We start from the raw sequence: 13,372 nt of genomic DNA on the forward strand, positions 1-13,372 counted from the left end.
CCCTGCTGGGACAATTTTGGGTCATTCCCCTCTTCTTCCCCTTGGGGCAGCTCCTGGACTTTCACTCTCTGTTCCCACTGGTAGAGCATTTGCTGTGCCCCATCTCCCCACTGCACGCTCACACCCATCTTCCACGGGTTCAGCCCTTGGCGACTCCACACTCCGCACAGGGACACGTCCTGCACTGGCCCTGCTGGTACCCACTGGGACAACTCACGGCCTGTCGCCTCTTCCCACAGGCGAAGCTCTTGGGGCCGAGTGTCTCTCCCCTGGCAAGGCTCCTCATCCATGCCAGGTTTCCTCTCCGCCTCCTTGATGACAAAGGGCCCCTGCTCCTCTTCAGTGTCTCTCTGGGGCCTGACTGAGGCACTCTCTGCCCCCACCAAGTGCCAGCTGAGGGTCTGGTCTTGCAGCCCACTGGGCACAGGGGTGGCTGGCTGGGAGGAGTTGGGGTTTGCCTTGTCCTCTTCCATCTCTGAGGTCCTGTAGCACAGAAGGATCACGGGAGCTGCTTCCTTCTGCGAGAGTGGCTCTCACTGGACTGGGCATTCCAAGGTTCTGTGCCCCTTAGATACCCTCGGCCAGGGCTCTGTGATGTCACAAGGGTCTCTGGGCACCCCCATGTTCCGCATGGCCAAGGGCCCTGACATCACGCACCTGTGTCCCAAAGGGCTGTACCCGGCGCCCCTTCAGCAGCCGAGCCTGCACTGAGCAGGCCCTGGACTTGGGCACTTGTAGCCCCTGGCCTCTGTGAGGCTTTGGCCACGGTCCCACTCAACAGCCCAATCCCCACACTGCAGAGCCCTGGCTTTGGCGGGTGGGCTACTCAGGGCATGAGCCATTGGCCAGATGGCCGCAGCCAGGGACTTGGGGGCATTGGCTCCATGTGCAGCTGCAGGCCGGGGACAAGGGGTGTCCCTCAGGGCTCTGCCTTGGCCCTGGGGCTCTTTAGTGGCGTCCCCGATGACACAGGCAGGGGCTCGAGCTCCCCCTCAGCACGTTTGCAGGGGACGGGCAGCTGAGCGTGGCAGGGGCACCATGGCCGGATTTGGCCGTGCACAGAGACCTGGGCAAGCCTGAGAAGTGGCACAACGAGAACCTTACGAGGCCTCACAAGGCCAAGTGCCGGGTGCTGCACCTGGCCTGGGGCGATCCCCAAGTCCCGGATTCATCCAGGCCGGAAGAGACCTTCATATCCCTCAGTTTGGCGCTGCCTCCCTGGCCGCTCCCACCACCTCCAGAAGCAGCACTGGCTGGGCCTTGGGGTTTCTGGTGCCCTTGCCCACTTCCAGCAGGGCTGGTGTAGTGGGTTGACCCTGAGTTGATGGACAGTCTTTTAGACTAATGATGCTTCTCTCAATTTACATCTTTAGACCATACGGAAAGCTGGGAATTCCTTTTGTTCCAACTTGCCTGCCGGAAGATGGAAGGGAACCTTGGAGGCTCCGGGCCCCGCCGGGTCAGGGCCCCTGCACCCCCTCCTTTCCCAACGCCGCAGCACAGACCCTGTGTCACTGCTGGGGGGGAACTGTCCCAGAGCCGCAGGCAGCTAAAGCCAGCCATGGAGTGCCACACAGCTAAACCCATCCGGCGCGGCTCCCTGGCACCGGCGGGTCCCTCTCCTCTCCACGCGGGGCCGGCGGAGCCAGCGGGAGCCGGCGGAGCCTCCTGTCTGCAGCCAGCACACTCCGCGCTGAACTGAAGAGGACACCACGCAGCCAGCAGCACAAAGGGAGCCAGGCTTTCTCCACCGTAGAGCCCGAACAAGAACACTCTTCAACGTGGCGGCTTCGGAGCCAGAGAGAAGAGAAAGTGAGTCCTGTGGGACGGAGCTGGAAATGGCGACGGGAGAAAAGAGGGCGGGGCCGCGATTCTCGCGCGCAGCTTAAAAAACTTCCTGCAGGCCGTGGTAAGAAACTGTAATATCACAAACTGTTTGTCTCTTTGATCCATTTGGAGTACTTGGAGGGATGGAAAGTTCACCTGTGGCCCATGAAATTTATGAAAAGTGCCTATGCCAGGCTATATAGAAGTATTGAGAGGCTTTTAGAGACCTCCTGTCACAAAAAAAACCCCTTTGTGTTCAGGCCAAAGTAATTCATCCTTAAAAAGATTAATAACCCCATGTGAAGGCCCATGTCTGGCAGTGTGAAGGAACGGTGAGATTTTTCAGGGCAGAGATGTTTTACACCACAGCAGATTGTTTCTTTCCGGGCGGGTCTGCTGTTGGTGACACTTTGGGAACCACGTGATGCAGAAGAAAACCCTTTTTTCCTTAAGCATAACAAAGAGACTCTTCAAGAACTGCAACACTGACCAAAATCCCAAGTTCTGCTTCCTTTTTCGAGTTGGGTAAAAGGAGGGAAGTGCTGGAAGAGAGGGGTTTGCTTGAATTTCTTGTTATTTCTTTTTACTTTTAATTCTGTTGGTAATAAACTTTTTCTTTGTACAGCAACTGTTTAAGTTTGAACCTGTTCTGCCTCGCAGCTCTCTAGTTTTCCTCAATATTTTCTTATTTTCCACTTATGAAAAATAACAGATTTCATGTGCTTGACGCTCAGCTGCGTCAAACCACGACAGCCAGAGCCCTGGTGCCCTCCGTCTGAGTGATCCATGTTTGGATCCAGTGTCCTGGGTTTGCATGGCCAGGCTTTGGAAATAGGGGGCCTCCAGGGGTGGCTTCCATCAGCAGCTTCCAGAAGCTTCCCCCGTGTCCGGCTCCTGTTCTGCCCCGCCCCTGAAGGCGAGGGTGACCCAGGGTCTGGTTCATGGCTCCCCTGGGGCAGATTAGAGTGAAACAACAGTGAAAGATCTGTGTTTATAAATATATCTCCGTAGGGTTTATTTCAGAACAGTTTGGTTACTGTGTGAAGGGGGTTTGGAGCCCTTTTGGTTACCATCCCCAGTAATATTAAAAGCATAAAAGTAACACTTAGGAAACGTGTAAGGGCAAAGAAAGTATGAGAGTAGAAGGATACACAGTCAGCAGCCCTGGATCAGCAACAAAACTTTTGGTTTTGGTTGTTCCAATGTCGCTGTCCTTGGTGTAAGTGATGGTCCCAGGCTGGATCCCGTGGGGGCTGGGGAAGCCCCGGAAACTCCAAGTTCGGTGGGTTAATACAGGTTCAGGTTTGGGTGAACACCCAGGTACCTCCCCCGGGGGAGTTTTGCAGTGTCCGATGTCACACTGTGGATCCCGGGGCACTTTGGGGGCTCTGATGGTTTATGGCCCCTTCTGAGACATGGCCCTGCCCCTCCCGGCAGCGCAGCTGAGCCAGGCATGGCCCATGCGAAGGGATGGCAACCTCCAGGCCTCTGTGTGCATGTCCCGGGCCTGGCCCGGGCGGGTTCCCAGAGCTGGGCCAGTTGTGTAAGGGAGGGCGCTGCCCTGCTCCAAAGCCCTGTCCCACCTGGCCGGATCTGCTTCCCATCGGCCTCTGCCCTTCCCTGGCTCCAGGCCCGGCTCGGCCCCTCCGGGCTGGGTGTTCCCCCCCTGTGCCCCCGGGCGCTCCCTGTGCCCACGGCCAGCAAAGGCCCCGCTGCTGCTGCCGGTGGCCAATGGTTTGAGCCACTAACCCGGAACATTTCAGTCCCTCACAGCTCTGCACCCCAAAAGCCGAGAGGGATCGAAGGCGCCTCACAGCGACTCCATCCCACTGCAAACGGCTCAATTCCACCTCAAAACAACTCCATCCCACCTCCAAATTTTGGGGTATCCTCTGTGCCCAAACTGCTCCCAGTTGTAGATGTTCCTGTCCATGAACTTCACCCAGTTGTTGTCATCAAGGAAGTGCCAGTGGGCTTTTCCCCAGGAATGGAACACACCTGTGTGGGAGACAGGTCAGGGGGTGCCCCCCTCCAGCAGCCCCCAGCACCCCACAGCAGGTTGGGAGCTCAAGGGACCCCCCCTGGACACCCCTTTCCCACCGCTCTCTGCCCCACGGCCGCCTCAGCACCCGCTGCTGGGTGGGGAGGAACCCCCCATGAGACCCCCAGGGAGGGACAGGGGTTTGGGGACCCCCCCGTGAGGTTCTGCCCCACCAAGAGCCCCAGGGAACAGCTGAAGAGATCAAGTGATGGGGAAACGAAGGGATTCTCATGGGAAGTCCTTTCCCACTGTCCCCCCGGCCCTTATCCCCCTCTCAGACACCTTTTCCATCATCCCCACACCCCTCCCCACTCACCCAAGAGCTCCTCGCGTGCAGCCGGGGGCTCCCAGCACCCAGAGTGCGGTGACACGGGGGGACACACGGGGGGCCCCATTCCCGATCCATCCCAGTGCTGGTTTTCCCCCCCCCCCGTCTCGGCCCCCTGCGGAGTTCCCCAGAGTCCCTCCCCACTGCCCCCCAATAAACGGGACCAGGGAGAACTGGGAAGCATTACTGGGAACACTGGGAGCAGCCGGGCGGGGGCAGAGTGACAGCGGGGCTGGGGGGGACACACGACCCCCCCCAAAATCAGCGCGGGGATGGAGCGGGGGGTCCCGGACGGGCCCGAGGCCACGGGGAGGGGCTGCGGCTGCCGGCGGCTCAGGAGCTCTGTGGGCAGAGCAAAGGCGGTGACACCGGGCTGGGGGGCCTGGGGGGGCACACACGCTCTGGGCGAGGGGGGATGCGATCCCCGGGACCCCCCGTCACCTTCTCGAGCAAGTGAAAGCCGAGCCCCAGCGCCAGGAAGATGAAGCCCAACACGAAGTCCCCAATCCCTGTCAGAATCTTGCTGCGGGCAGTGTCCGCTGGCATCTGTGGGGGTCCGCAGGGGTCAGGACCTCTCAAAAACCCCCCAGAGAGCCATCAGGACCCCCTAACCCCCTCTTTTTTTCGTCCACAATGTGTCCAGAATGCTGTTAAACCTTCCAGCACATGCCAAACCCACTCTCATCCCCTCCAGGACTCCACAAACTCCATCCCAGTTGCTCCCTGCCCTGCGAGGATCCCCCAAACCCTCTCCCAGCCCCTTTGCCAAGGCTAAAAAGAAGGGTGGCTCTTGATGGAACGCCCAACACCGAAAAATAGGACGAGAGATCAGCCTAGAAGCATAGACAGCTTCGGGCTGGGGTGTTCGGAGAGAAGTGAGCTGCCCTCGTGAGAGGGGAGTGGACTGAGAGCACTGGGGAGGCACTGGGAGGGCACTGGGAACGACTGGGAATGGAGCGCGCGGCACTGGGAGGCCGAGTCCAGCACGGGGCACTCGGCGCTGCGGGTCTGCCTGGCAACTGATGAGTCATCAGAGAGACGCGCTCTGATTGGCTGAGGGGCGTCAGCGCCACGCAGGGCTGGGATGGACACGCGCGGGGGCACTGGGAGAGACTGGGAGAGACTGGGATGGGCTGGGAGAGACTGGGATGGGCTGGGAGGGACTGGGATGGACTGGGAGGGACTGGGAGGGACTGAGAGGGACTGGGATGGACTGGGATGGACTGGGAGAGACTGGGATGGACTGGGAGAGACTGGGAGGGACTGGGAGGGACTGGGAGGGACTGGGACACCTCAGGGGAACCTGGAAGGACAAGAGGCCCCGGGGATGGGCACCAGGGGGGCTGAGGGGCTCCAGGCTCATCCCCAGGGCAGGGCCCGAGGGGACTCGCTCTGCCCGACGTTCTGCACCTCTGCGGGCCGCGAGCAACGGGGCAACGATGTCGCGGTGGTGCCGGCAGAGCCTGTCCGCCAGAGCCCGTTTGTACCCCAGTCTGGCTGGATGGCTGTTCCAGCACTGCGCCTGTTTCTCCCCACACGGGCTGTCCCCCACAAACAGCCCCACATCGCTGGCGAGTGCAGTTGCTGCTCCCGCTGTCAGATGCTCCTCTGCACCAACCTCACCCGCTCGGTGCCCTTAATGAAGCGACACTCGGACTTCATCATCCCCTGGAACACCCCTGTGGGTGTGGGACACAGCTCAGGGGGTGCCCCCCCTGCAGCCCCCAGCACGCCCAGAGCTCCGGGAGCCACCCCGGATCCCCGCTCCGCACCCCCTGTGCTCCACGGCCGCCATGGGACCCTCCTGCCCGTGCTCTGACTTCCTCTTTTCCACTCTTCTCCCTATTTCACATCCCCTCCCCCGCCATTTCCAGCCGCTCCCCAGAGGAGTTTGGGAGTCCCATTCCCCCCTTTCCACCCTTTTCCCCCACAATCCCCCAATCCCCAGCCCACTCCCGCTCGGTTTTCGGGTCCCATCCTCCACTTTTCCCCACTTTCCCAGCCCCTCCCACCCATTTCTCCCCCTCTCTTCAGCCCCCTCCTGCTCTTCCTTTGAGGGTCCCCTCCACCTCTCACTCATTTTAGGGGTCCCATCACCCCTTTTTCCCCTTCTCCCCCCCTTTCCCATCGCGTCCCGCCCCCCCCCGCTCACCCAAGAGCTCCACGCCTGCAGCCGGGGCGGCTCCCAGCACCACCAGTGCCACCAGTACGGCCCCAGCTGCCACCACTCGCCCCATGGCCAGCGCTGGCCACGATTTTGATTGGCCGAGGGGCTTTAGGGACGCTGCAGCCTCGCAGTGGGGTTTTTTGGAGGGGGAACCTCGGGGTGCGGGGCAGGTGGGAGCTCAGCTGTGCCCAGAAATGTGTCCCCAGGGACGCGGGATCTCAGGGGTGCCCATGGCCTGGGGTGACGCTGGCCCGGTGCCAGGCACCCACCAAAGCCACTCTGTCCCTGCCCCCCGCAGCCGCATAGGGGAGAGAAAATGGAACCGAGGGTTCCCGGGTGCGGATAAGGACCGGGAGAGATCCCTCAGCAAACACTGGCACGGGCACAACAGGCTCTAATTAGAGGTATTATTTAAATTGATGACACTGAAAAAATAACAGCAGAAGAATGAGAAGGAAAAGAAGACCCTTAAAAACACCCTCCCCCTCCTCCCTCCTTCCCAGGGCCTGTGGGGGCATCTCTGCATCCGGCACCTCCGTCTTTGGAGCTGCCAGGGATTGGCTCTGCCAGACATGGAGGAAGCTTCCAGATCCAACAGAGCCAGCCTGGGCACAGGGAGGGAATTTATTACCAACCAAATCCCAGCAGCACAAGGAGAAGGCAAAGAAATCTCTCCAACACCTTCCCCCCACCCAGCGAGGATCACCCGGAACGGGGGTCACCAGGGCTCTGCCCCACGGGGGTCACTGGGGATCATCCAACGCCGATCCTCCCACGGGGGATGGAGCTGGAGCAGCGCACGAAGCTCTTCCTGCACTCGAGGCACTCACAGGGCTTCCCTTAGCGGTGCCTCCGTTGGTGTTGGATCAAGTTTGAGCTGCTGGAGAAGCTCTTCCCACACTCGGGACACTCATAGGGCCTCTCCCCGGTGTGGATGTGCCAGTGGGTGATGAGGTGGGCGTTGCGTTTGAAGCCCTTCCTGCACTTGGGGCAGCGGAAGGGCCTCTCCTCTCTGTGAATGCGCTGATGTACGAGGAGGTGGGAGCTCCTCTGAAACCTCTTCCCACACTCAGAACACTCGTAGGGCCTCTCCCCAGTGTGGGTGCGCTGGTGTGCCCTCAGGGTGGAGCTCCACCCGAAGCTCTTCCCACACTGCAAGCACTCATAGGGCCGTTCCCCGGTGTGGACCACCTGGTGCTGGATCAGGCTGGAGCTCTGGCTGAAGCTCTTCCCACATTCCCCACACTCATAGGGCCTCTCCCCAGTGTGGATCCTCTGGTGTACCCTCAGATGGGATTTGTAGCTGAAGCTCTTCCTACATTCCAAGCACTTGTGGGGCTTCTCCCCGCCCTGAGGCTTCTCCCCCAGCTCCAAGATCCCCCTGGATCTCCGGCTGCCTTCCTGGCCCAGGGCGGCTCTTTCCTCCTTGGATCTCTCTGGGCTGTGTTTGCAGCCCCTCCTCGTGCAGCATCTCCGGGGCTTTTCCGCCTCCTCCATCCAGCCACACCTTGGGAATGACAAATCCTGGATTGGGGAGAAAAACAAGGGGTGAGCGCCTTGGGCTGGGGATTCCTCCTGTCCAAGGTCATCACCGGGACCTTGTGTCTTTTAAAACCTCTAAAACACCGAGATTCAGACCAAAAGTCCCACAAACATCAAAACATAGACACAAAACACCCAAAACATCAAGTGCAGCTACAACTCCCTCCAAAATATAAACAATCAGTCCCTGAAAAAAAGCGAAAACACCAACATGGAGCCCAAGAAACCTCAGAAACACCAAGATTCACCCACAGGAAAATCATGGATCCCCCTCCCTGATCACCTGCTGGATGGGGGGGGCAACGCTCCTGGGGCTGGGGGGAGGCTGCAGATACAGCGAGTGCTGGAACCTTGCGGTGCCTCCTCTTCCTGATCCTGCTCCTCCTCCTGTGTCCCTACTCTTCCTCACACTACTCCTTCTCGTGCAGAATCCCACCTGCTGCTCCCACGTCCATCGTTTCACCATTCTGGTCTCCAGCCCTGCTCCTCCAGCCTTTCTCCTGCTCCCCCCAGGCCCAGCACCCAGCCCTGGCTCGCTCTGCCCCCCAGAGCTCTCGGATCGCACAGCACGAGCAGCGATGCAGCTGCGGCAGCTCGGGCTGGGGCAGCGCTGGGCTCTCGGCCGCTCCTGCCCGCACTCGGCCCCCGCCGCAGCCACTTCTGCCAGCACAGCACGGCCCGGCCCGGCCTTGGCGCTCCCCCCCTCCCACCTCCCCAAATTCCCCTGGCGGGGGGCGCCAAGGCCGGGCCACACGTGGGCTCCAGCTGGGGAGCGCCGGGCGCTGCGGCTCTGCCTGGCAACTGCTGAGTCACCAGCGCCGCGCCTTCTGATTGGCTGAGCGCTGCCTGAGGGCCGCGCCTGCACCAAGGGGGGACACCCTGCTCCAGGGGGGATGTCCCGAAAACCGGGCACCCCCAGCGAACCAACAACACCAACGCCTCCTTACAAACACATGCTCTGAATCTGCTCGGACACAGCCACACGCACTTGCACACAAGCAAGTGACAGCACAAACCAGCAGCTCCACAAAATGGCACTGACTGACACACACTGCTGCTCAGCCAAGCTCCTGCTCAATTCCTCAACTTCCAGAACAACAACAAAGCCTGAACAGAACCATGGACATCGTTTCCTATACAAAAGGAGACAATGTTGAGGCAGTTTGCACATTCTCCCAGAGCTAATTAAGGACATGGAAACCCAGCAGGGTAAAAAAGGAAGTGGAGAAGGGGTCTCAGCAACAGGGGACGGATGGTGTTGGTGTGCTGGGAAGGCATTGGTTGAAGGGAGTGTGCAGGAGTATGGTTAAGGCAAACAGCAGCAGGAGGAATCTATGTGATAAGAAAGGAAAAGGAAGATGAAAAAGAGGAAGAGAAAAAAGTGAGGACTGGGATGCTCTTCAGCACCATCTTATCCTCAAAATTTGCCAGCTGATCCAGATCTTTTGTATCCCTGGTTTCCAGGACAGGACAGAAAAAGAAGTTCAGGATTTCAGGGTGTTTCTCTGTGGTGGGGAGCAGCAGGACAGGGCAGCACGTGCTGGGGGCCTGTGGGGAGCTGCGGGGCCGGGCCGGGGCTGTGGGGCAGCCGGGGCTCAGCGCCGGGCACTGCCTGACCCCAACACCCCCCGGGCAGGGCCGGCAGGGGCCCCCGGCCCCCAGGAGGCTGCGGGATGTGGAAGGATCAGGATTTTCTTTTATCGATCTTGTTTGGGTCACTGGAGAAACGAATGATTTTGCAGAAAGCTCAGCCGCTGTCAGAGGATGAGCACCCACGGGCACTGAGGGGGCTCCAGGAGAGGCACAAGAAGCCCCTGCAGCACTTGGCCAGAAAGGCTCAGCAGGGCAATGCAAGAAGGGATGAGCAAAAGGCCAAGGTGAAGGCAAAGGCCATGGCAGAGTTTCTACAGCCCCCCAGGGATGAACCGCAGGGCCCAAGGGGGCCCCAGCACCCAGGGGACGGCGGCGGCCACAAGCACCTGGCACAGGCATTGCCCTCCTCGGCACGGCAGAGCCCACCCAAACAGCCCCTGGCAAGGAATCAGGGGTCCATCTGCAGGCCAGAAGGACACTGCAAGCACAGACAGCAGCACCCTCAGCACCAGCAAGTCCACCCCACATGGACATGGATTGTCAGGGCTGGCAGAGCTCCCAGCAGACCAGGGACCCACCGCACCAGAGCCCTTGAGAACATTCAGGGCGCGTCTGGATCGAGACGAGGCCGCTCCTGATGGACACAGGGGCCTCTCGATCCACTCGGAATCTGACACCTAAGGGGGGAAATTGTCAAGAAGTTCTTTGATTATTCAGGGAATAAGTGGGAAAGATTGGCAGGTGTGTTTTATTCAACCACTATCAGTAGATGTGGGGGATGGGTTTGAAACGCATCAATTTCTGTTTGTTCCTAATTGTGATTATAATTTACTGGGAAGGCATTTGGTGGCTGAAGTGGGAATGCAAATTCATATTGTCAAAGGAGATACAGAGGCTAATGCTGCTGGACCTTGGTGTCAAATGTCTGCAAAGGCCTCTGCTGAAGGGAACCCAGAAGTGTGGGCAGCCCCAGGGAAATAGGGAAAATCAGATATGGAGCCTCTCCAAATTCCTCTGAAGCATCCAGGACAAGTGGTGTCTAAAAGCAATACCCTGTTCCAAGGGAGGCAAGGAAGGGGTTACAGCCTCTTACTGAGTCCCTGCTAAAGGCAGCGCTTCTGGAGCCAGGCATCTCTCCCTACAACTCTCCTCTCCTGCCAGGCAAGAAACCCCATCATGGACACCAGAAGGAAAGCACAATTTTCAAGGCTTCAAAAGCAGATTAACTGAGCCTCCTGCCCTGGCCCTCCCAGACAGGGAAAAACCATTTGAATTGCATGTGGATGTTAAACAGGGCCATGCCAAAGGAATTCCTGGGCTCAAATGTTTAACACAGTGGCCAGAGAGTGGCCTCATTGTCTGCAGAATTGTGCAGCCCCGGCTTTAATGGGAACTGAGGCCTGAAAACTGACAGCAGCAGAATCTCTCATTGTTCAAGCCTGGCATCAAGGTAAAGCTTTGTTAACCAAAGGAGCCTCTAAATGGATGAGCAGCGCTGGGTTCTTACAGAATGAAACTTGTTGGATGGAACAGGAGGATTCAGAGTTGAGGACAGGGCAAGGGTTGAACCCAGCCTCCTGTTTGAACGGCCCTGGACACGGGGCTGGCAAGAAACCCATGGCTGCAGTCAAGTGACAGAGCTCCACACCCTGCCTAGGAGAGATTTACCAGACATTCCCTGGCCTGAGGGAGAAAAGGTGTTTAGGGATGGGGCTGCAAGGGCAGCAGAAGGGAAAAGAGTGACAAGACACGCTGCTCTTAAGGAAAGGGAAGGAGACAAAGCGCAGCTCAGCGCCCGCATGCTCAGCTCAAAGGGCCCAGCTGGGGGTGCCTGGAAGAGCCTGGCACTGAAATGCCCTGAGCAGGAAGGCTTCAATATCTTCTGCTAACAGCATGGCAGCTCACAGCGGGGCAGAAGCATTTCCAACTGCTTCAGCAATCCCTGCATCAGTTCTTAAGGCATGTTTGGAACAAACAATTCCAAGATATGGATTGTGGAAGCAATGGACTCAAGACAGGGGAACTCATTTTACAGGAAAGATCCTTCAGGCTGTTCTGGCTGCTTTAGGAACACAGTGGGACCTCCCAGCGCCCTGGCATTCCCAGAGTTCAGGTCGGGTGGAAAGAATGAATGGGGAAATAAAGAAACACCTTCTGAAGCTGCTGAGAGAAACCAAGATGCCACGGGTACGGCTGCTGCCATTGGCTTTGGCAAGAAGAAGAGCCAGACCCAGGGCAGATATTCAATTATCTCCCCGGGCATCCATGTTTGGAATTCCTTACTAAAGCAAACGGAGAATGTTGGGAGAACTTCACTCACAAAAGCGGGGGAGAATCACCCCTCTCCCCACTCCAACATCTGCTGGCACTGTCTGGGTTATACAGGGTGCGTTTGACCACTGGGCTGATTTTGCTGCCACAAGGTCAGCGAAATCACTTGGGAATCCAAGGATGTGATGATTTCATCAGAGAAAAGAGGTCAATTGATGCATCCCTGGCATTTTTGGGAGCACCCAAAAATGGGGAAAAGATGAACGGCCACCAGAACAAATCCTACAACACCATGGAGCAGCCCCTGGGAACCCAAACAAATTCATACCAGGTGCCAGAGAACCCAGTGATCATTTCAATGCATCATTAGATTACAAGCTGTCCTCCAAATCATAACCAAGCACACAGCTCCAGCTCCTGACCTTCTCACCCACCAATCCACTCCCATGAGCAACGCCACATTTCACCCTGGGATGGCATCAGATTCTCTCTCAGCAGAAGGACCAGGAGGTTGTGAAAAATTAAATGACTCAAAGTGCTCTTGGCAAAGAGATGGCAAAGGAAAAGTGGTGAAACAGAGAACAAAGGAAATAAAACTTCACAGAGCCATGAATATCGGATGTTATACAAAGTGGGGGTGCACATTAAGGGGCACATGCAGCAGGCGCATCGGGAAGTCTGTACCTTCCAAGGACCTCAGCCACTGGGAAAGGGACACGGAGATGCGGCCGGCGAAATCGGCATAAAAAGGAGGCTGCGTCCTCCAACACTTGGACAGACCCCACGGGAAATGCCCCGTGGCCTCTCCCTTGCTCCAGGAATAAAGTTCCTTTTACAGGACTCCTCCGGCTCCTCTGGGGACACAAACCTCTGGCCACGGGAACTTTCCCGCACACTCCCGCCGACGGGGCAGCCACCTCTGTCCTACCCACAGCAGCCGGGACGAGCCAGCGCTGCTCCGGCACCGGCTCCTGCCGAGGCAGCAGCGGCAAGGAGAGCGCGGGCAGCCGCTCCCGCAGCGCCCTCACGCCAGGGCGAACACGGCGCCCACACGGCACAACGAACCCGCCCCAGCCCCCTGCCGCCCCCTCCGCCCGCAGCCAGCGCCGAGCCCCGCCAGAACCGAGCGCGGCTCCCACCTGCGCTGGGGCCGCCTCCGAGCTCCGCCGCCGCCTCACCGGGCTCCGGCCGCCGCCGCCGCTCCCGGGCCCGCACAGACGCTCCGCCAATGGCGCCTCTGCTGCGCCACGGCCGCCCTGCCGGCGGCTCCGGGCCCGGGCTGCTCCCCGCTCCGACCAATCAGCGCGCCAGAACCACGACTGACGGCAGCACCGCCCAATCGCAGCGAGGGGCGGGCTCTGCACACGGCCCAGCCTCGCCCCGCGCTCCCAGCGCCCCCCGGGCTGCGTGAGGGGAAAGCCGCAGCTGAGGAACAGCCCTGGAACGGGCCCGGCCCGAGCCGCCATTCAGCTGGGAAGGGAAACAAAGCTCTCCGCTGCTCCCGGCCCGACTTGCCCAGCCCTGCGTGTTGGCTGCCTCCGGCTCCTTGGGAAGCCCTGCAGCCTCCCGACTCCCGCCCCTAATTCGGAGCATCAGTGCATGG

The 13,372-nt window shown here is 59.2% G+C and overlaps 1 protein-coding gene across 1 annotated transcript; it reads right to left on the reverse strand.

The window, feature by feature from the left end:
* Positions 1-6,773: 6,773 nt before the first annotated feature.
* LOC138102446 (zinc finger protein 239-like) lies at positions 6,774-13,022 on the reverse strand. Its single transcript, XM_069000159.1, has 2 exons — positions 12,909-13,022; positions 6,774-7,887 (listed from the first exon to the last, which is right to left on the reverse strand). The coding sequence occupies exon 2, from the start codon at positions 7,858-7,860 to the stop codon at positions 7,204-7,206; it is 657 nt and encodes a 218-aa protein (XP_068856260.1). The 5' UTR covers positions 7,861-7,887; positions 12,909-13,022; the 3' UTR covers positions 6,774-7,203.
* Between the last annotated feature and the right edge of the window lie 350 nt (positions 13,023-13,372).

Source organism: Aphelocoma coerulescens, unplaced genomic scaffold (assembly GCF_041296385.1).
Source record: "Aphelocoma coerulescens isolate FSJ_1873_10779 unplaced genomic scaffold, UR_Acoe_1.0 HiC_scaffold_75, whole genome shotgun sequence".
In the NCBI taxonomy this organism is placed as follows: Eukaryota; Metazoa; Chordata; class Aves; order Passeriformes; family Corvidae; genus Aphelocoma; species Aphelocoma coerulescens.